The following is a 23,875-nucleotide window of genomic DNA, read 5'->3' on the forward strand; positions in this document are numbered from 1 at the left end:
AGGGGATCAGAGGGTATGGAGAGAAGGCAGGTACGGGATACTGAGTTGGATGATCAGCCATGATCATATTGAATGGCGGTGCAGGCTCGAAGGGCCGAATGGCCTACTCCTGCACCTAATTTCTATGTTTCTATGTTTCTAGGATGCCTGAGACAGACATATGCCTGAGACAAGCTGAGGAGCTGAGTGAGAAAACAAATGATGGTTGTAAATATTTATAGGAAAGTTGTTTAAATTTTGGAGATGTCAATGAGCTGTCCAAGGGAACTTTCTTGTTGAAATGTTTATGAATTAGCTGCCATAAGATTTAGAAAAAATAGTATCTGAACTCAAATTGATGTCTCTAACTACAGATACACTTTAAACTCAGGCACATTGCAATCATGTAAATTGAATTCAAGTTAAACCCGCTTCAATGACCGAACTGTCCGACAACCAAATTAAATTCCCATGGATGACTTATCCTTCAATCAGAAAAATGTCATGATGTGGAAAGGATTTATGCTGTTGTGTTAGTAATTGAAAGACTGGCTGAACCATGTCTCAATCAGGAGAACAGTGCTTCATGCTCATTTGAATGCTACTTCTGAGCTTCAGTTGCGGTCTGAGGATAACAGTATTTAGGTTCTCTAGGAACTTTGCCATGTGAGAGAAAGGTAGCAATCAGCCATGATTGTCTGACTTGTGGAAATTCCCTTAAATTATTACCAATGTTCAACATAGAAATTTGTAGTCAGCTACTTGCCCCTTTGAGCCTGCTCTGCCATTTACTGTAATTGTGGCAGATGGTTCATATTCATTGTCCTGCTTTTCTCCAATATATCTTGATCTCAACCCTTTAGAACTATATCTACCTCCTTGAATGCATTTAATGATCTAGCCTCATGTGGAAGAGAATTCCACAGGTTTACCACTCCCTTGATGAAGAAATGTATCTTTATCTCAATCTTAAATTATATGCCCTGCATCCTTAAGCTTTGACCACAATTGGAACAATTTCCTTCAACTAGTCTATCCAATCATGTCAGGATTTTATCACTGAAGTCCCCACTCATTCTTTCAAATTCTCATGAATATAAGCCTCAAACTCTCTCCGTATGCCAGTCCTGAATCCAGCAATCAGTTTGGGGAACCATTGCTCCACTCCCTTCATTGCAAAAGCATCCTGTCTCAGAGAAGGAAACCAAAATTGCACCCAGTATTCAAGATTTGATCTCACCAAAACCCCTTGGAAGGGCAGTAAGCCATCCCTGTTCTGTTCTGTACTTAATTCCTGATGTTATGAAGACCTTTGCCGCCTTAACCACCTGCTGTGCCTTCATGTGTAGGAAGGAACTACAAATGCTGCTTTGCACCAAAGATAGACCCAAAATGTCCAAGGAAGTGTCTTGACCCGAAACATCACCCATTTATTTTCTCCATAGATGCTGCCTGACCCGCTGAATTACTCCAGCATTTTGTGTCTTATCTTTTACTGTACTATGCTTACTTTCATTGATTGGTCAACAAGGACTACCCATGTTTTGCTGCGCCTCCTCCTTTCTTAATATTTCATTGTTCAGATAATAATCTGCCTTCCTCCTTTTACCTGTAAAGTGAATAATCTCACGTTTCCACATTAAACTGCATCTGCCGTTTATTTTCCCACACACTTAATCTGCCTAAATCATTCTGGAGAATCTCTACAGCTCACCCTCCCACCCAGCGTTGAGTCTTTTGCAAAGTTGTAGTCGTCACATTTAATTCTCTCATCCGAATCATTAATGCGTATTGTGACTACTTGGTGTCCAGGCACTGAACTGATCCGAAAAGGAACAGTTTACGTCTGTTTTTTTTGTTTCCTGTCTGTTAAGCTGTTCTCTATCCATTTCCCCCGATTCCATGTTCTTTAATGTTTACACTAATCTGTTTCATGGGGTTTGGTGAAAGCTTTCTGAATTTTCAAAAACAGCATCTCAACTCGTTTTCACCCATTCACTCTACCAGTCACATCCTCAAAAATCTCCGGTACATTTGTCAAGCATGATCTCATTCTGACTTTGACCAGTGTTGTCAATGTTTTGCTATTTCACCTATACTATTACTAAAACTCTCATCTTGACCACTTCTCGTCTACGCTGTAAATAAATTTGAGCAAAAATGCTACCCTATATCGCTATGATTTTTTCGCCATCTTACTCACGGTTCTCTGCTCCAAGACACCAAGTTTTGTTCCGATCGGTGAAATAATACAAAAGTTATGAAGGTTTTTAAAATCGTGAGATTGGTCTTCTCGCCTGTCAGTCACCATGAAGGTAACGCCCCTTCCGGGGGCCAGGAGAATAAAGCCCTGGAGGCTGGTCGTGAGTCAGTCAGCCCGCCCAGAAGACCATGAGTGGGAGTTGAGTCCAGAACTGTGAATCTATGCCGTGCTGACTGAACTGTGAGCCCACCAGCCGTGGCTGAGCCCAGAGGTCACGCTCATTCCAGAAGTCCCGCTCAGTCCAGAGTCGCGCTCATACCGGAAGTCCCGTTCAGTCCAGAGTCGCGCTCATTTCCGTAGTCCCGCTCAGTCCAAAGGTCGCGCTGTGTGTGTGATGGAGGGTGTGTGCAAAATTGCATGTAGTCAGAAAATGTGCAAAATTGCATGTAGTCAGAAAATGTGCAAAATTGCATGTAGTTCCAAGACATGGATCACGAAAGTTGATTTCTAGACACATTTTTGATGCTCGGCCCACAGCCTATAAACACAACAAAGTTAATATGTGTAGGAATGAACTGCAGATGCTGGTTTAAATCGAAGATAGACACAACATGCTGGAGTAACTCAGCCGGACAGGCAGCATCTCTGGAGAGAAGGAATGGGTGACATTTTGGGTCTTGACCCGAAATGTCACCCATTCCTTCTCTCCAGAGATGCTGCCTGTCCCGCTGTTACTCCAGCATTTTGTGTCTATCCACAATAAAGTTAATATGCTGGTTTGGTTATTAGTGTCATGACTTGGTCTCCATAGGTCACCGGAGTGAGCAGAGAGTGAAGAGACCTTTGCCTACTCATCAGTCCAAGATCATTTCTGCCCATGACAATACCAGCAGGTTTCACGGAGGAAGTTTGACTACTCTAACTGTAGGGAACATAAATGGTAAGTCACTGATCAAATATTACTCAACCTCTATATATGATTCACAATAAGAACTTTGAGTAAACTTTAACAGAACCCTGATGATACATGTACAGTGTACATGTAGTTTTACCTAAACATTTATGTACGCATTCTGTAGTAGCAAATAAATTGTATTCATATATAGAAAAATAAATCACTTTCGGTTCCTGTATTTGTTTAGTTCTCCAACTACTCCAGAAAGCACAAGACACTTGATTTAAGTGTAGAATTGTGGGGGGAGGGGGGTTAGTGTGACGAGCTGGAGGCGAGAAAAGACCAGGATCAATCAGGGCCGGCCACAAACGATGTCAGGCAGAGCTTGGCCTGTTGGGTCTATTGTTTGCCAGGGAAGGTATGATCTCAAGAGGGAAACAATATGGAGAACTGTGGAACTGGTAAAATGTCTCGAGTGGAGGGAGGGGGAGGGAGGGAGGAGGGGAAGGGAGTGTAAGTAGAAGTTACTTAAATGTAGAGTTCAATGTTCACACCAGGCTAAATAGGAGATTCTGTTCCTCCAATTTGCGTGAGGCTTCACTCTGGCAATGGAGGAGGCCCAGGACGGAAAGGTCAGTATGGGAATGGGAAGGGGAGTTGAAATGGTTGGCAACAACGAGATCCCATCGGCCTCAGCGGACTCAGTGGAAACATTCAGCGAAATGGTCGCGGAGTCTATGTTGGGACTCTCCGATGTACAGGAGCCCGCACCAGGAGTTACTCCATCCTGCTCTTTGTGTCCACACTTGATTTAAGTAGTTTGCAGAATAACTTTTGTTTGCATATAACACAATTAATGCATATATAAAAATAGGTTCCTGTATTCTGCAGTTCTGCAGCTATTTCTGGAAAGCTATCGAGATGTACACTCTTCAGTTTGCTTGCTACAGAGATATACCACAGATATCACAATTATGAACTCATGATACTGAATCCTTTAAATATAGACTTATTTACATCGCACTCCCAGTATCCCAGAGATACTTGGCACAACCAAGAGAGTCTTCACATCTATTTGTGAACTCTTTGAGTTTTTAAACATCTTACCTCCGCATGTATTCCATTTATTCTGTTTATTACAGAAGCTACTAAAGCTACACATTAAACATTTATAGTCATCATCAGTTTGGTTACTTATTTCCTTGCAAAAATAATTTGTATGGATGGCAACCAGTTATTTGTAGCAGAACATAAGCCACCCTTATATTCTGCTTATTTTAGAAAACCAACTGGTTCAAGACACAAGACAGTCAGATTATTACTTAATCTTAAACATGACTAATAATAAGTAGCCACTTGAGAAGCAGTAGGCCCTTTGTCTCCTTGCATCACAACACCATGTGTGAATGAGCTGCCAGCCCACCAGGCCTGAGTGACTGAGCTGCCAGCCCACCAGGCCTGAGTGACTGAGCTGCCAGCCCAAGAATCCTTTCGGCCCACAACACCCATACTAGCGCTGCAGAAAGCCCCCCCCCCCCACTGGCCAACCAATATTGGAATTGGTGGAGAGGTGGAATATTGCGTTGGGAGACCAGCCCTCCCGTGTGAACATGGGACCCAACGGGTCCCACTTAGTCTAGAAGTTATTGTAAATCCATCATTCACAGATTTAAAGTTAACAATTAAAATAGCATCAGTAGACATTGGTGGGAGAGAAATGTATCTTCATTGAAAACCTAGCTCAAATTTTCTATCTACATGTTTTTGTCTCAAACTCACAGATAATGGGGCTGGCGCTTTATCATAATAATAATAATAATAATAATAATATCTTTTATTGTCATTGCACGTCAGTGCAACGAGATTTAGTGTGCAGCTCCACTGATGTACAAGAAAGGTAAATAAATACAAAACATAAATAAGCAAGCTGAATTGATTGACGTGACCATCTGAGGGAGACTGTCCAAAGGGGGTGGGTGGGGGGGGGCACTCATTAGGGCCGGTTCAGAGCCGCTATAGCTCTTGGGATAAAACTGTTCTTGAGTCTGGAGGTTCGGGCGTAGAAGGCCTTGTAACGTCTGCCGGAGGGAAGTAGTTGAAACAGACCGTGGCAGGGGTGTGATGAGTCCTTATGGATGCTGAGGGCCTTCCTGAGGCACCGCGTGTGGTAGATGCCCTCCAAGCTCTGTCCCGATGATCCGCTGCGCTCTGTTGACGACGCGCTGAAGAGCTCTCCTCTCCGCCTCCGTGCAGCTGAGATACCACACTGAGATGCCAGATGTCATCTGCTTTAATATCTGAAACCATCATTCACATTACACGTAATCTTCAAATGACAAGGAATCCAGCCTTATCGTCATTCTTTTACACCAATACATCTTTTTAGTCTTTCCTCTTAGTCTTATAATTGTTTCCTTCTCAAATATTTATCAGTAATAATGTACATTTTTTTTAAGGTTACAAGGTGTACAGAGCACAGCGTTTGGTGGACCTAGATGGTGAGCTGGCCTCAGTCCTTTTTTCCAGAGCAAGGATCAACAGTGTTGGGCAGATGCAATCAGACAGCGACGGAGAGATCATTCGCAAACGGAAGCTGAGCCGGATGATATCTGTTCGACAGCAGGAGTCTGGCACTGATCTTCAATCAAAGAGTCACATTCTGGTAAGATGCATAGATTTAAGCATTCCAATAAAATAAACCTTTCGTATTGATACAAACTCTTAATGTTATAACATAAGCAAAATGTAAAATGATAAAAGGTAAAATGAGTCGGTGATTAATGATTCGGTGATTAAATGATTCGGTGTTAAATATCGGCTAAATGTAGCAAAATATTCCACAATTCCAGTACTGATGGTGGAAACCAGGATCCTGGGACCATTTGAGGCTGAATAATTAGTGATTTAATTCCCTCGACGTGTACCTGTATTTTGCAGTGGTTCTGATGGCAAAACTACTGGTGTTCACAGTGTGATCATGACAGCAACTTCAGGATTTCTGTGCTGTTCTAGTTTAAATGTGAAATCCTGAAGTTGACCCCAATTCAGTCCGGTCTCCGATGCTAAAAACAGGGTGGAGATCCAGGTGACACTCTGAACTTGGATGAATTGCTGAAAGATTAATTTCAAATTAAATCCGCATTAAGATTTTGAGGCCAACCTGAGGAGGTGCAAAGTGTAAAATGAGGCAAGACAACAAACAGATAGCAGATGTAACATCTGGAGAATAGATTTAAAATAACCTGTTAATTCTAAAATATTTTTATGATCTTTATAACAGTAATTGATTTAGAAATATTTGCTGGGATCCCTGGGATGGCTGGACTGTCATATGAGGAAAGATTGAAACGACTAAGCTTGTATTCACTGGAGTTTAGAAGGATGAGAGGGATCTTATAGAAACATATAAAATTATAAAAGGACTGGACAAGCGAGATGCAGGAAAAATGTTCCCAATGTTGGTGAGTCCAGAACCAGGGGCCACAGTCTTAGAATAAAGGGGAGGTCATTTAAGACTGAGGTGAGAAAAAACGTTTTCACCCTGAGAGCTGTGAATTTATGGAATTCCCTGCCACAGACGGCCGTGGAGGCCAAGTCTTTAAGAGAGAGTTAGATACTCTAGGGACTAGTGGAGTCAAGGGATATGGGGAGAAGGCAGGCACGGGTTATTGATAGGGGATGATCAGCCATGATCACAATGAATGGCGGTGCTGGCTCGAAGGGCCGAATAGCCTCCTCCTGCACTTATTTTCTATGTTTCTATGTTTCTATATTTCTTAATATTTAAATTGGTTTAATAATTGATTTTTTTTTAAACATTGAGGATTGTTAATTTTAAAATACATCTTAAACTAATATTATTTCTATGGCTAGTTTTATGAGATCTTACGTCTTCAATGTTCCCGACTTTTAAAAAATCCTTCCAAAGGCTTATTAATTTAGATTTGACGTATATATTAATAGTGTCACATAAAGCTTTTGTCTCAAACAAAATACAAAAATAATGGTGAACTTCTTCATTGCATTTCCATATGCAGTGAACTGAATTCATTCTGAAATCCCTGGTCCTGCTTACTTTTATACAATGCTGGAGGCGCTCATTTGGAAACTCACAGGTTTCCAAATAGTCAGCGGTCTGTCCTTCCAGTCAATGCCTTGTGTTCTTTTCCAGGGAAAGCGTGAAGAACGGATCCAGCATGAGCGAGACCTGCAGGTCATAGAAGCATATCGCGAGCAACTCAAAGCACAGAACATCAACAAGATGTTATCCCTGGCCATTACCACACAGTTCACATTGTACTCTACACTTGGGAATGCTGAATTTTTTGAATTTACTCTGAAAAATCCTTACAGTGTTCAGCACACTGTAACAGTTGAGTGTGAACATCCAGAACTCAGGTATGTTGCTCTCCAGATAACAGCATGAAGTCTGGTCTCCAACATCCATCTTCTTGTACCCACAGTTACTCGGAACCCAGCTTCTCATTCTTGACCTCCAGCAAACTTGCTTTTCTAAAGATCTTGACTTTAATTCACTGCCTTCAGGGTTATAGTTGGAAGCAAACTTGGGGATCCATAGAACATAAAACAATACAACATAGAAACAATTTAATTAGCCCACCATGTGTGTGCCAACAGTAATACGAATCAAAACTGATAATATCTACCCCTATCCATAGCGCCATATTTCCTGCCTGTTCTTGTGTTTCTCTAAATGCTCCTCTAATATTGCTATCATATCTGGGAGTGCATTCCAAGCACCTACCATCCTCTGTGTAAAATAAAAAATCTTATAAATCCCTTTTCATTTGCCCGGCTAATCTTAAACCTATTCCCTCTTGTGTTTGACATTACTACCCTTGGAAAAAGACTTTGACCATCTACTTTAGGCCTCTCATAATTTTATATGTTTCAGTCAGGTCACCCTCAGCCTCCGACGTTCCAGCGAAAATAATACAAGTTTGTTCAACCACTCCTTAAAGCTAATACTCTCCAGTCCAGGCCAAACCCTCATGAATGTGACCCAACCAAAGTTTTATACAGCTGCAACAGAGTTTAATACTTTCACAATCAATGCCTTGACTGATGAACGTAAGCATGCCACATGCCTTTTTTACCACCCAATCTACCTATGTTGCCACTTTCAGGTTGCTGTGGACTTGCATCCAAAGGTCCCTCCAAACATCTTGATTTTAATGCAATTAAAAAGAATATTAAAGAGATGCATCTAGTGATGATTGATCTGTTGAAGTTGTGCCCATGTATATTACTGATCGGGATGGTGTTCCTCACCTAAAAGAGAGTATGTTCAAATGATTGCAAGTTACTAGATAAGGATTTCATTGTTCATCCCTGCTTTGTATTCTTTCTGCATTTTCTTTGGCCCTCCAGCTTTCCCCAGCAAATGATTTACTTACAGGCTCCATCAGATGTTGATCTTTTCCTGGGTATGAGGATGTATAAAACATGGAATTGCAATTGGCCTGTTTTTCCTTTCATATAAAAATGCCTTCACTCCTGGTGAGAAATGCCATCAATTTCTGATCCGTGAGCACATAATTCTGATACTTAAGTAGTGAACAGTTTTCCCCTTTGACACATTCAACTGGTACTAATCCCATGGCTGAGGTAATATTATTATTCTGATGAAGAAATAGAGAAGCAGAGATACATAGAACATACAGCACAGGAATGGGCCCTTCTGCCCACAAAGTTTATGCTGAGCATGGTTAGTCTAGTTTAGAGATACAGCATGAAAACAGGCCCTTCGGCCCACTGAGTCTGCACCAACCAGTGATACCTGCACATTAACACTATCCTACACACATTAGGGACAATTTACACATACACCAAGCCAATTAACCTACAAACCTGTACCTCTTTGGAGTGGGCGAGGAAATCGAAGATTTTAGCGAAAAACTACGCGGTCACGGGGAGAACGTACAAACTCCGTACAGACAGCACCCGTAGTCGGGATCGAACCCGGGTCTCTGGCACTGCAAGCGTTGTAAGACAGCAAGTCTACTGCTGTGCTATCGTGGCTGCCCACTGAGCCAAGTTAAGTTGATTTTAGCTGCCTGCGTGTGATCCATCTGCCTCTATCCCTTACACTTCCATATGCTTATCTAAAAGCCTCTTAAACGCCACTATTGTATCTGCCACCACCGCCACCCCAAGCAATGCATTCCAGGCCTCCACCACCCTCTGTGTAAAAAAAAATCTTGCCCTGTACATCTCCATTAAATGTTCCCCCTCTCATCTTATACCTGTAACCTCTGGTGTTGGACATTTCCACTCTGGGAAAAAGGTTATGACTGTCCACCTTATCTATGCCTCACATAATGTTATATACTTCTATCAAGTCTCCCTTTAACCTCCGATGTCCTATCTACTTGTGCTGCCACCTCCAATGAGCAATGAACTTGGACTCCCAAGATCCCTCTGCACATCAATGCTGGTAATTGTCTTGCCAGTAATTGTATACTCTCCCCTTACAATCAACCTCCTAAAGTGCAACACCTCACACTTGCTCGGGTTCAACTCTCTCTCAATTAAACTCAATTTCTCTGCCCATTTCTTCAGCTGATCTATATCCCGCTCTATCTTGTGACAGGCTTTCTCACTGTCTGCAACTCCAATTTTGGTGTCAGCCCAAGTGCTCACTAGCCTATCTGCATTTGTTCTTTGTTATGTTCTTGTATTGTTCCCAGTGTCATTGTGAACAGCAGAGAATGGAAGTACTTCAAGAACCTGAGCAAAGTACAGACCCCTTTGGAAGAGGATATGTTCCACATTGACGGAGGTGTACAGTTCCCACAAATCTACCTACGGCCCAAAGAGACTGTCTATATCCCATTTAAATATCAAACCTTCAGCGTTGATCATTCTGTTGCCCCACAGGTACAATCTGATCTTAGAACATCTGTTTTGACATCTTGTTTTGTTTGTTTTGGTTGTATTAAATTCAGAACTAATATCAAGTAAGAACACAGCCTAATAATAATTAATTGTTTCTGGTTCTGCTGGTCTGTTGCTGAAATTGTAGATATTAGTGGTTGCTATAGAAATACTACAATAAATGAAAACAGAACTTGCATACGTACAATCCCCTTCATAGTATCAGAACGTCTTAAAACACTGCAATGAATTAAATTATTTTAAAGCTTTGTAACTATTGGACTATGGCAAATTAAATTACCAAAGTATCACAGATTTAGTTGACTGTGGTTTGTTATTATTTTCAATCATGCTAATTTTACCAAAATCTCTGCTGGGTGATATGTTTGTATCAGGATGTTGGGTGATATTTCTACTGTACTCATGACTGAATTTCAAAGAGCAAAAATGCTGGAAGCTGTAAAATGCGAGGGATGAAATAGTTTAGTTTCAGTTTAGTTTAGAGATACAGCACCCAGCTCGGACCAACGAGTTCCCGCCGACCAGCTATCCCCGCACACTTACTCTATCCTAGACACACTAGGGTAACATTTAGAATTATACCAAATCAATTAACCTACAAACCTGTATATCCTTGGAGTATGGCAGGAAAATGGAGATCCTGGAGAAAACCCACGCAGGTCACGGGGAGAACATACAAACTCTGTACAGACTGCACCGGCAGAGCGGATCATACGCGGACCTCTGGCTCTCTGGCACTGTAAGACAGTAACTCTACTGCTGCGCCACCATGCTTGTGAAAATAGTAGCAGCAGCCATTTAGCTTTGCTGACATATTGACTGGACTTTGCTGATATTATCCTGCTCCCACTGTCACCAAAAGCAAATGTTTGAGGGTTTATCCTTCTGATACAAAGTTCAGTGTCAGGACATATGCTCTCAATGTCCTCCTTCTGTGCTATGGAGTTAAATTATTCTAGAATTGTGTTCAGCCACAATGACGTGAGACAAGTTCATTTATTTTGAAACAATTAAATAACAAATATTTAATAGTTTCAAAGTGATGTTCAGTTCTTTTCAAGCATTCATATATTGAAGCTGTTTAATTAATTCAGATGTTTTGTAAAAGTAACAAACATTCAGCAATGTTCAAAATCCCTGACAGATTTGACAGTCAGTTTTAGACAGAGGTAAGGTTTAGCTGAGTATTAAAGACTTTCCCAGGTGTTTTATTGACATTGTTCAGGTCATTTCAGTGAGATTGTAAGATCACACCAAACGCTGTCAACACACAGGACATTGTCATTTGGGACTGGGCAATGACTGCAAAAGCAAGGTACAGACTTTTCACACAGGCCAGCGCTGAGTGTGTGTGTAGGTTGCCACTGGCATCACGGTTTTGCCCACTGGAGCAATAGTAAAAAGGCATATATTCTTGTGGGTGGCATTCTGGGGCAGCCAATAGAGCTGCTGCCTCAAAGCGCCAGAGATTCGGGTGTACGATCCTGGTGCTGTCTGTGTGGAGTTTGCACATTCTTTCCTTCCTACACATTTTGTCTAGCATCTGCAGTTCCTTCCTACACACTTCCTGTGACCACGTTGATTTTGTCAGGGTGCATTGGTTTCCTCCCACATCCCAAAGACGAGTGGGAGTTTAGGATAATTTGTCTGTTTAAATTGCCCCCACTGTATAGAGTTGATGAGAAAGTGGGATAACATAGAACTAGAGTGAGCAAGTGATCAATGGTCGGCGTGGAATCGGTGGTCCGAAGAGCCTGTTTCCAGGCTGTATCTGTAAACTATACATTGTGTCAGAATTTAATTTGGCTTGAAAGACATGGACTTTTGTACTATGCCCGTGTTATTCTACACGGTGGAGGTTAAAGAAGTGGGAAGTGGTGTCAAAATGGGAATTGTTTGTATGAACCTTTTGTATATTACATACTACGTACTGCATACAACAACATGCACAGATTGTATTGAATATAAAATGGTGTTGGCATTGAGTCCGACTATTAAGATTCTTTGTAATTTTATAACAAATAACTGCCTGTCCTTACTTTAGCCTGAACCATGTTAAATCTGATGTATATCCAGTGAAGTTCAGTTTAGTTTTGTTGACCAATAATGTACAGTGAAAAGCTTTTGTTGCATGCTAACCAGTCAGCGGAAAGACTGTACGTGATTGCAAATGAGTCATTCACAGTGTACAGATGCATCTTGTTGATTAAAGACACAGAGTTTTCCAATGCAGGTCTGAAATTGACTGCTTCTCTCAGGGTATCTGGTGAGAGCCACTTAATTCTTAATGACTTTCTAGGATTTGAGATCGCTGAGGAAGAACAGTGAATTATGCTTGCGGTACATGGTGCTTCCTTGATTTAAAAAAAAAGAACGAGTTTTTCCCCAGTGTCTGCTAACTTTGGATTCATTCATTGTTTTCAACCCAGTGATGTAGCAAAAGAAATGCAGAGAGCAGCTAATTACTATGCACTGAACTGAACAGGCTTGTGATGTGTGTAATTTGATGTGGATTTAGAAACACAATGAAAAGCACATAAAATGCCCCAGAATCAGCATGGAAAGATCCTACCCTGGTGGTTCAATTCGAAAGCAGGTTCTGCATCACTCAGAATGATGCATTTCACCACTAAGGCATCAGGGGGATATAGTATTTAAATGTTAATTTGTGATTTACTCGGAGGAGCTTCTGGTTGCAAGATTTTGTTCTGACAAGACTGCTGATTACTGGAATTTTGATTTTCTATTCATTTTTGCGTGGAAGGCGCTGCACTTTGAACAATTCTGGGTTCCACTGGCTTCAAGTTTGACCAGTTCACTACTGTTATTAACCTAGATTTCCAAAGTGCAATAAACTATCTAAAATGTAACCCTGTTTTCATTGAAGTAATGTCTATTGAAAAATCCAGACTGCAGAGGACTAATAGGACCATTTAGCATTTTTCAATAAGATCGACACAAAATGCAGCGGGGTCAGGCAGCATCTCTGGAGAAAACGAATAGGTGGCGTTTCGGGTCGAGAAGTTTCTTCGGACCGAGAGTCAGGGGAAAAGGAAATGAGAGATATAGATGGAACGGAGGACAAATGAATACAAGACATACAAAAAGCAGCTGTCGTGTGAGTGGGTTAGGTGATAACGAGTTATACAGACGGTGAAACAACAGGATGACAGTGAAACTAGTACGACGACTAGGGTGGAGGACGGATGGAGAGAGAGAGGTTGCAAGGGTTGATTGAAGTTAAATACATTTTTCAGTAGTTGGTTCCCTTCTTAAAATATGTGCCCAATGGGTTAGTTGTTATGTTCAAGAAGGAACTGCAGATGCTGGAAAATCGAAGGTAGACAAAATTGTTGGAGAAACTCAGCGGGTGCAGCAGCATCTATGGGGCGAAGGAAATAGGCAACGTTTCGGGCCGAAACGTTGCCTATTTCCTTCGCTCCATAGATGTTGCCGCACCCGCTGGGTTAGCTATTATGTTGATTTTAATTTCCTAAAATATTCCCATTTTCAGGGAAGTTTCATTAGAATGGAGAGAGCAAGTATAACTCCCTATTCAAAGAGGGAGGGAATCAGAAAGCAGGAGACTACAGGGCGGTTAGTTTAACATTAGTACTCGGGAATATGTTAGAAGCTTTTATTAAAGACATGGTTACAACTTGAGGCAATCAGCCAAACTCGGCGTGGTTTCATGAAAGGGAAATCATTTTTGACCATTTTATTTGAGCATGTGTTGTGAATGATGGGGTACTGAATGATAATTAGATTTCCAGAGAGCATGATATATTGTGCCATATTGGAGATTATTGCACAATATAATAGCTCATGGTGTGGGGGGTAACATTTGGCTCGGATCGAAGACTGGCCAGGAAACTGAGAATAGCCATAGATAGGAATTTTACTGGTTAGCTGAATGTAACAAGTGGTGTCACACACAGAGCAGTGTGTCCAGTTTTGGTCACCCAGGTTACTTGGAAAGAGTTCAGAGATTTAGGAGAATGTTGCCAATGGGGAGAGGTTGGCCTACGCTTGGTCTCACCAATGTAGATCAGCTGATCTACATCGGTGAGACCAAGCGTAGGCTTGCCGATCGTTTCGCCGAACACCTCCGCTCGGTCAGCATTAACCAACCTGATCTCCCTGTGGCTCAGCACTTCAACTCCCCCTCCCATTCCGAATCCGACCTTTCCATCCTGGGCCTCCTCCATGGCCAGAGTGAGCACCATTGGAAATTGGAGGAGCAGCACCTCATGTTCCGCTTGGGCAGTTTGCACCCTAGCGGCATGAACATTGACTTCTCCAATTTCCGGTAGCCCTTGCTGTCTCCTCCCCTTCTCAGCTCTCCCTCAGCCCTCGGGCTCCTCCTTTTCTTTTCTCCTTTCTTCTCCCCGCCCCCCCACCCTACATCAGTCTGAAGAAGGGTTTTGGCCCGAAACGTTGCCTATTTCCTTCGCTCCATAGATGCTGCTGCACCCGCTGAGTTTCTCCAGCATTTTTGTCTACCTTCGATTTTCCAGCATCTGTAGTTCCTTCTTAAACAATAAAACTGCAAACGCTGGAAATCTTTAAAAAAAACAGAAACGCTGGAAATGTTTAGCAGGTCAGGCAGCATCTGTGGAAAAAGAAACAGACGATGTTTCAGATCAAACACCCTTTGACAGGAAAGGATCAACAACCTGAAATGTTAGCTCTGTTTCTCTTCCCACAGACGTGGTCCAAACTACTCAGTATTCCCAGTAGTTTCTGTCTTCAGAGTTGAGATTCCAATCATACCAGCCGTGACTTTATGAAATGCCATTGCAGGCTCAAGGATCAAACGGTCTAATCCTGCTGCTAATTTGTATGTACATGCGTAAACAACCAGCAAGATTAGAGTTTGTGACAATGCGATAAGGTTCAACTGAATGACATGTATGGAAATGGCTGTCAGAATCCTGCATCATGTCGCAGTGGGATGCAGGTTACAATAATTGATACTGCTGTATAAATTATCACGCTCCTCTGTTGGATTGAACCACAGACCTGGCAGTGTCTCCAATGGCAGGAAAAATCAGGGTCCTATTGCGTTATTTATTTCAACAACGTAGCAAATCAATAAATTGTGCTTGCAGTGCTGCATTTTACTTACAGTACATCTCACTTGTTTAAAATTGGCAAAGAGGAGAATATTTGACCACTGAGCAACCAGAGAGCAATGATGAACTACTATCTAACTCTTTGATGACCCATGGACTATCCTTGATCGGACTTTGCTGGCTTTATTTACACTGAATGTCATTCCCTGATCATGTACAGTATCTATACACTGTAAATAGATCGACCGTAATCCTGTATTGTCTTTTTGCTGACTAGTTAGCACGCAACAAAAGCTTTTCAGTGTACCGCTGTGAAAATAAACCCAAGTGAACTGAACACTGATATTGAGACATTGTGGTTCTGCCATTTACTTCTATATGGCTTTGATTATAGAGCAATACCAGCAGAGACCTAGCTCTCAGCAACATGTGGGCCACCCTGAATGGAATTGGCAAGTTGTTAGAAGAAAGAGGGGAACCAAGAGACACATTTTTTTAAAACTTGTCATTTTAAGCTTCATATTGTAAACTTGTTATTTTTTATCTCAGGGTCCATCTGATGGGAGTCTTGCTAGAAAGAACCTGATCAATCGGGAACAGCCCCACACACCCAAGAAGATTGAAGTACGTATTATCCCATCAACAGTTTGCCTCTGAATGTGTGCTGTTCTATTTCATTACTTCAGCTGTAGATTAACCATGATGTTTCTGCTACGTGTTTTTCATCTGGTGGGTGAAGAGTAACAGTTCCAGAATTCTATTAATTTAATCTTGCTTTTTGGATTGAAATTATTTTATTCTTAAATACAAGAAGTGATATTGTTTCAGTGGTCCATGACGCATTTATTAAATAACATCAAAACAAAAGCCCACACTTGGTCCGTCAGTATCTGCAGACTGGGAGTTTGGTTTACAATTTCAAATATAATCCTTTCCCATAATCTAAAATCTCACTCCATATTAACCATGGGTGCTCTTGATCATTGCCCTATTTTATGAAAAAAATGAGCATAAACACATACAGGCATTTGAATTTGTTTTTCACTGGAAATTCCTGGAAGGTAAAACCAGACACTTGCTAGAACTGCTTCCTGCTTCCCACTAAAATAAGAATGGTGGTACGGAAAACCAAAAGCCCGCTTACCCATGGCAAAGCAAGGAAGAAACATTCTTCAACAACTCCACAACCCTGTGTCTTTCCTACTTTCGTCACACACATTAGTTTAATTTTTTTAGTTTAGTTTAGAGATACTGCACGGAAACAGGCCCTTCGGCCCACTGATTCTGCACCGACCAGCGATCCCCGCACATTAACACCATCCTACACACACTGGGATAATTTACATTGATACCAAGCCAATTAACCTACAGACCTGTACATCTTTGGTGTGTGGGAGGAAACCGAAGATCTCAGAGAAAACCCATGTGGTCACAGGGAGAACGTACAAACTCTGTACAGACAGCAGCCGTAGTCGGGATTGAACCCGGGTCTCCAGCGCTGTAAGCGTTGCAAGGCAGCAACTCTGCCGCTGCGCCACGGTACCGCCCTAGTCCTAGCATGATTAAATTCTGCTTTCTACATGAATTCTACACACCAATACCTCCCCAACATTGTAAGGTGTGACAAAGATAAAATTCACCAGTTATAGATATTGTAATCATTGTGATAAAAACAAAATACCTAAATGAAAAGATGAATGCTGGAAATATTCAGCAGGTCTAACAGCATCTTTGGAAAGAGAAAAGGGAGTAGTATTTTCGGTCAATGATCTGTCCTGGAAATTGGAAACTTGTTGAGGTGTAGGGAAACCTTGGGAGGAGAACTTCTTCAAAGTAGGCAAGAATGTGAGGAGACATGGTCAAAAACAAAGGGAAAGACCTGTGATAGTCTGTAAGGCATGAGAGCTTAAATGATACAGTGAATGACTTGGCTGTTGGATACCATCTTCAGGATGGTTGCAGCAGTTTGTGTGGCCTCGTGAATAACTGTTCCCTAAAATTCTCGAAGATCAACGTTCACAGGTGTCAAGAGTCAAGTAAAGCATTTAATTATCGCATGTCCCAGGACCAGAAACATGAAATTCCTATTTACTGCAGCCTTACAGGCACATTAAAAGCAACAACACAACATATAAATATACAATAATATTTGCTGTTATTATATAAAATATAATATAAAAATAAAATATAAAAAATATACAGTTATTGTCGGTAAACCCTAAGTACAACTTTAAAATCCTAACCCTAAGTACCTAAAGGCCCTGTCCCACTTTCACAACCTAATTCACCACCTCTGTCGAGATTGCCCTTGACTCATACTCGCGGCATGGTCGCCACGAGGTCGTAGGCGGTCGTAGGTAGTTCATAGCGGGCCGTGATGCTAGTCGTAGATACTCGTGGCATCAGGTAGGGCGGGGCGTTTTTCTAGCATGATGAAAAATGTCCACGAGTAAAAAAGGTCGTGAATTAGGTCGTGAAAGTGGGTCAGGCCCTTAAGGGTGGTGAATCTGTGGAATTCTTTGTCACAGAAGGCTGTGGAGGCAAAGTCAGTGGATATATTTCAGGCAGAAATAGATAGATTCTTGATTAGTACAGGTGTCAGAGGTTATGGGGAGAAGGTATGAGAATGGGGTTAGGAGGGAGAGATGGATCAGCCATGATTGAATGGTGAATTAGACTTAATGGGCCGAATGGTCTAATTCTGCTCCTATCACATGACCTTATGACCTTATTTTAAGGCTTTCCATGTTATATGTACAGCAAACAGTACTTGAAGAGCAACGGTGGTTGGAAAAGATTGATTGAACTATAGTTCAAGGAGGGAGAGATAGATCAGCTATAACTGAGTGGCAGAGTAGACCTGATGGGCCGAATGGCCTAATTCTACTCCTATGACATATGAACTAATGAACTTGCCCTAAGTGCAACCTTAATATCCCATAGAAGTTTGGTGCTGATGTAGGGTTGTGATTCGTGTTACGCTGGGTGGTTCAAGAACCTGATAATTGATGTGTAGAACCTCAAGGTAACGGTTCTCAAGCTTCTTCCCAAAGGTGGCTGCGAGATGGCAATGTGGCCAGGGTGGTGTGAGTCTGATGATATTAGCTGCCTTCTTGTGGTAGCGCTTCCTGAAGATCCATTTGATGGTGATTAGATCACTACTCATGACAGACGAGGCACTTTCTATGGCCTTCTTCAGTCTTGAACATTTGAATTACTGAAATGATCCATGATGCAACCAGTCAAGGTGCCATCGTACACCTGTAAAAGTTTAATAGAATACCAACACCTGCAAATTCCCCTCGAAATCGCACACCATGCTGACCTGAAAATGTTTTGTTTATTCCAAGTTTAAAACTTTGGAACGATCTATCTAACTTTTGCAGCATTTTCATAAAGAGTCTCACCACCACATTCTTAAGCAGTTAAAAATAGGCAACTGCTGCTTCTGTTGTGGGACTGAATATAAAACACTTGGCTGGAGGAGGTGAATTGAGAAGAGCATAAACATTTTCTGAAATTGTCATAACCAGTGGGTTCTGAAGCACCTAATCAGTTGCTGTTTCCTTGCTTGAAGCCTCAGTGGAATAGTTCAGAAAGCAAAGGTCTGAGTAAGTTGGTGATTTAAAGTGTCAAATAACCAGAAGCTCAGGACATGTCTGTGGAATCAATTGAGCAATTGGCAAAGCAATCACTTGAAGTGCATTTGATCTCCCCAGCGTAGCAGAAACCACATCTGAATAGTAAAACGGTAAACCGAATTGAAGGAGAAGCAAGCAAATCCTTTATTCTTCTGAAGATAGAGCATCGGGTTGAAAGATAGTAGTATGTGATTAGTATGGGTTTGTTTAGTGAGCTGCCTAGGAAAGAAGAAATTTTACAGAGCCTAACAACTATAGATGACCTTCTGGCGATAAAAGGATAATAAATAATATATTTGATATAATGATCACAACCACTGATTTATAGGTTCTTTGTAAATGTTCTAAATATATCTAAATATTTTCAAATTTACAATATTTACAAATTACTAATTTTTCACCATGTTGAAAAATTTGCGGCGACTATAATGAGGCCACGACTTGTTCCCAGAATGCGGGAACTCCTCTCGACCATGAAGGCGACTCCCCGGCAACTTCCCGTGAACATGTGGCGACCATGTGGCGACTGCATAGTTTCCTGCAGTCGCCTAAAAATTTGCCTGAGTGGGACAGTCCCATAAGGCATTAACTCCCATCATATTACCTTGAAATCCAGTTACAGTTTCTAGGGTACTGCTGTTTCAATACAAGCAAATGTCCCAGCCAGTTTGTGCACACCAGGATCAACCAGAGTACAATGAGATAAACATTGCATGGATTTGTTTGTTAGTGTTGATTAAGAGAGGAATATTATCCACTTATCTTTTTCATGGTAAAAGTCTGAAGAACTGGGCAGTCTGAAGAAGGGGCTTGACCTGAGACGTCACTTTTCCTTTTCTCCAAAGATGTTGCCTGACCTGCCAAGTTTCTCCAGTATTTTATGTCACCCTTTTTCATATGAGGCTTTGGAATATCAAGTATTCTGGTGCATATGGGGTTTCAAACCCGTTGGCTGTTGTTGCCTCACCTAAACAAAGCTGTGATGAATAATAAATTACTGGGATTCGTACATTTTAATCTTTAAACAGGACAATAGAGTTTTTAAAAGGAAACACTGTGTTATAAAAAATTTCCCTGATCAGCAAATCTCCAATTTGTGTTTATGTATTGTCTGAGGTTCATTATATTTACTTAAATAAAAAAAAACAAAAAAACATTACAATTTCCTTTAATTGTATCCTTTGTTTCAGGTATATTTTAAAATAGAAGATCAGAAGCCAATTGCTATCCTCCACGTGAGTGTTGAGGCTCAGCCATATGTGATTGATCAGACATTCCGCTTTTACCATCCCGAGCTTACATTTTTGAAGAAGTCTATCCGCCTCCCACCATTTCAGGTTTTGACAGGTATTATTTGTCTCTCATAATATACCGCCTCTGTACAGTTCTAAATATTGAATGTATTAACAGTACTTATTCCTTACTACTAATATAAAATCCCCTCTAGTGCAAACAAAGTGTGTAGAAAGCAACTGCAGATGCTGGTTTAAACCGAAGATAGACACCTATTCCTTTTCTCCAGAGATGCTGCCTGACCCGCTGAGTTACTCCAGCTTTTTGACAAAATGTAGATTCTACATGGTCAAAGATGGGGGGGTCTTGAACTGTGAGCTGGCCATTTATGGTTGAAATAAGAAGCTCTATACTTTCCTTAAGTGCAATATTGTTATGTCATCATGTTGAATTTATTGCCATATACACAAGTGCAGCAGGGTACAGGTACAATGATAAATCCTGCAGCAGCAGCATCGCAGGCATGTCGACAAACTAACACAAAAAATCAAATTATACATAAATTATGCATAAATTTATTTATTTAGCGAATGCAAAGTCCTTTAGCCAAGCAGTTGCCTCTTGATCTGCTGTATGAAGGGTGACAAGTCCTCCTTTGAGTCTTTGTTGAGGGCATGCTTCAATGATGTGTTGCATTGTTTGCTGCTCTCCACAAGCACACCGTGGGGTTGGGCTGCTGCCCCATTTGTGAAGGCTGGCCAAGCAGGGGCCATGTCCAGTCCTGAATCTATTCAGCGTCGTCCACTGCTTCCTTGGGAGATTGGTGCCAGGGACCGGTAGGGTGGGGTCTGACACCAGATGTTTATTTGGGACGTCCTTGGACTCCCATTCCTTTTTCCAAGCTGATTGGATGGTGAAATCAGCTGGTGGTGGGTTCTTCCAAATTGGTCGTCTAGATGGAAGTCGAGCAGTGGGTGGGTTGAAGATGTCCATGTGAATTGGCAGGTGAGGGGAGTTTTTGGTCTTTTGGAGCATCCTTTGAGTGAGGACTACTCGCCGGATGTGTGGAGGGGCTATGTTGGATAGGACAGGGAGCCAGGGGAGTGGTGTTGAGCGGATTGTTCCTGTGAGGATCCTCATTGTTGAGTTCAATTGGGTGTCCACATGGTGTGTGTGGGATGACCTGGACCAAACAGGGGCACAATATTCGGCTGAAGAAAATGCAAGGGCTAGTGCTGAAATGCGCAGTGTGGGGGCTGCTGCCCCCCACTTTGAGCCAGCAAGCTTACTGAGGAGATTGTTTCTGGACTTCACCTTAGCTGCTGTTCTTTTGAGATGTTCCTTGAAGGATAGGGTCCTGTCAAGGGTCACTCCGAGGTAGGTTGGAGTGGGGGCATACTTCAGTTTGGTCCTGCTCAGATAGATGTTTGGTTCTCTTGTGGCTTCTGCATTATGGAGGTGGCACACAGTGGAGACCGTCTTTGCTGGGCTTGGTTTTAGGCGCCAGTTTTTGCAGTACTCGTCCAGTTTAGCAAGGTCTTCATTGAGCACCTGTTCCAATGTACCAAAATCTGGTGCTTGGAAGGCCAAACAGATGTCATCTGCATAGATGAATTTGCGGGATTTGGTGGTGGGTAGGTCATTTGTGTAAAGGTTGAACAAGGTTGGGGCTAAAACTGACCCTTGCGGGAGCCCATTCTTCTGTATTCTCCATGCACTCTTGTTCTGTCCAAGGTGAACTCTGAATCTGCGGTTGGAGAGCAGAGATTTGATGGTTTCTGATGCCCAGGCAGGGAGTGCTTTGGTGAGTTTTAGGAGGAGGCCTTTGTGCCACACAGTGTCATAGGCTGCGGTGAGATCAAGGAACACTGCCCCGGTCTTCAGTTTGTTCTCGAAGCCGTTTTCAATGCAGGTGGTTAGGGCCAGAACTCGTTCTCCTGTGCTGCGGTCCTTGCGGAAACCTGCCTGATCCACACTGAGAATCTCTTCTACTCCTGGAGATATACGTTGTAGTATAAGGCGTTCTAAGATTTTGAGTGGGACGCAGAGTAGAGAGATTGGGCGGTAGCTTGCTGGTAGTTTTTCGTCTTTGCCAGGTTTTGGTATAGCAATGACTTTTGCTGTCCGCCATATCTTTGGGATGGAGTTAGTCTGTATGGCCCTAGTGTAGAGTTGGGTCAGCCAGGTTAGAGCTCGGGGGCCCAGGTGTTTCATGAACTCTGGAGAGATGTTATCATAACCTGCTGCCTTTCCACATTTCAGGCCCTGCAGGACCTTCTCCAGTTCAGCCACCTCGAAGGGCTCAGGGTTTCTTTCCTTTCCAGGTGTTCGTCGAAGTGTCCTTAGCTCTGTTGCGACAGCTCTTCTGGTGGACTTGTCTTGGGATGCTTTTGCAATATTCAGTAGGTGGGATGCAACCTGGTTGGGTGTGACAGAAGGTCGGCTTTGGGTAGGGGGTTTCTGTGCAGCTCCTAGGCGGCGGATGAGGCGCCAGCATTTTCTGCTAGAGTGGGTGAAGTTTAGCTCTGCTACTGTCTCCTCCCATTTCCTTTGCTGAGCTGAAGATAGTGATTCAATGAGATGTTCTGCTATCTCAGGGTCCCCTGATGTTTTGTAGGTTTGTAGGGGGGCAGCGCTTTCTCCATCCAGGCATGGGACGTAGAGGGGACGGTAGCCTCTTGGAATTGTTTTGTGGGCGGCTTTATAGATGGCGCTGCAGAAACGGTTGTATGCTTCATCTACAGTGATGGTGTGGAGTGGGATGGTAACAACACTCTGGTCTAGAGTTTCACTGTATTTCTTCCAGTTGGCTTTGCGGAAATTCCAGCGCATCTTTCTTGAACTGTTTATGACTGGGAGGTGTAGGCCGATGTGTATGAGTGAGGGGCGGTGTTGACTGTGTGGGAAATCTTCCAGGATGAGGGTCTGTGCAGGGTAATGGGTTCCATTCAAAGAGCTGACCCAGCACAGGTCAGGAGAGTAGTCCTTGTTCCACCTGGCAGAGTGGAATGTTCCTCTTTGTTTTGGGTCGTGTATGAGAGCAAGGTCATTTCTGGATGCCCAGTCTGAAGGTGCCTCCCCATCATGATCCGCTGCTGGGTAACCCCATAAATAACACATAATGTCTGAAATTAAGAAAGAAACAAGGCATTAAGGCAGAACATAATTGGAAAAAATACAAAATGATGTAGCATAAGTTTATTCCATATATATCCCATATATATTTTTGCCTTTTCCACAGAACCATTTATTTTTGCCTATCTGCATGGCATTGTCTATGTGGAATTGGAAATTGGGTTGTCATTGTTATGGCGGATGGCTGTGATATGAATTTCCAACCCTTCAGCAATCTTGTGCAGTTTGCTGGGATCTCACAGTGAAGAAGGGAGAGCTTTAGTTTGGATTGAAGTACATGGTCCATGTGGAAAGAAAATAAGTATAATTCCCCAATCACTCTAACGGCTGTTTAGAGTCGGGATGGCTTAGGTCACTGGATTTAGCATGTAATCACTTGAAGTAGCCTTCAACAGTGGAATTTAGGGGGAAGGGCTTTTTATTACCACCCTAAATGGCCAGCTCACAGTTCTAGACTCCGCATCTTGGTCCATGTAGAATCTGCATTTGCCCTGAAGTATTCATTTCAACATTTATATGCTCCCCCTAGCTCAGATCATAGAGCATTTTAACATATCCTACCACACTTATGCCGATGACACACAACTATATATCGCAGTGTCACCACATGACCATAGTCCCCTACACTCACTGAGCCAGTGTGTCAAACATATCAATGAGTGGATGAACCAGAATTTCCTCCAGCTCAATGCAAATAAGACAGAAATTATTGTCTTTGGTCCCAAAAAAACAAGGCTAGAGGTGAGTGCTCAACTCGACTCAATTGCACTGAAAACCACAGACAAAGCCAGAAATC

At 42.3% G+C, this 23,875-nt stretch overlaps 1 protein-coding gene and 1 long non-coding RNA gene across 4 annotated transcripts in view; one reads left to right on the forward strand and one right to left on the reverse strand.

Moving 5' to 3' along the window:
- The window catches only part of nphp4 (nephrocystin 4), a 204,821-nt gene that overhangs the window by 160,438 nt on the left and 20,508 nt on the right, over positions 1-23,875 (forward strand). For all 3 annotated transcript variants that reach the window (XM_033048072.1, XM_033048073.1, XM_033048074.1), the window contains 6 exons: positions 2,994-3,122; positions 5,534-5,739; positions 7,249-7,475; positions 9,788-9,977; positions 15,620-15,694; positions 19,902-20,058. In XM_033048072.1, coding sequence (XP_032903963.1) covers positions 2,994-3,122; positions 5,534-5,739; positions 7,249-7,475; positions 9,788-9,977; positions 15,620-15,694; positions 19,902-20,058 — 984 coding nt within the window. The remainder of the gene's footprint in view (positions 1-2,993; positions 3,123-5,533; positions 5,740-7,248; positions 7,476-9,787; positions 9,978-15,619; positions 15,695-19,901; positions 20,059-23,875) is intronic.
- LOC116990423 lies at positions 990-17,209 on the reverse strand. Its single transcript, XR_004416543.1, has 3 exons — positions 17,163-17,209; positions 11,507-11,518; positions 990-1,000 (listed from the first exon to the last, which is right to left on the reverse strand). It is a non-coding gene; the product is annotated as an uncharacterized LOC116990423 (long non-coding RNA).

This window comes from Amblyraja radiata, chromosome 31, assembly GCF_010909765.2.
Source record: "Amblyraja radiata isolate CabotCenter1 chromosome 31, sAmbRad1.1.pri, whole genome shotgun sequence".
NCBI classification, from domain to species: Eukaryota; Metazoa; Chordata; class Chondrichthyes; order Rajiformes; family Rajidae; genus Amblyraja; species Amblyraja radiata.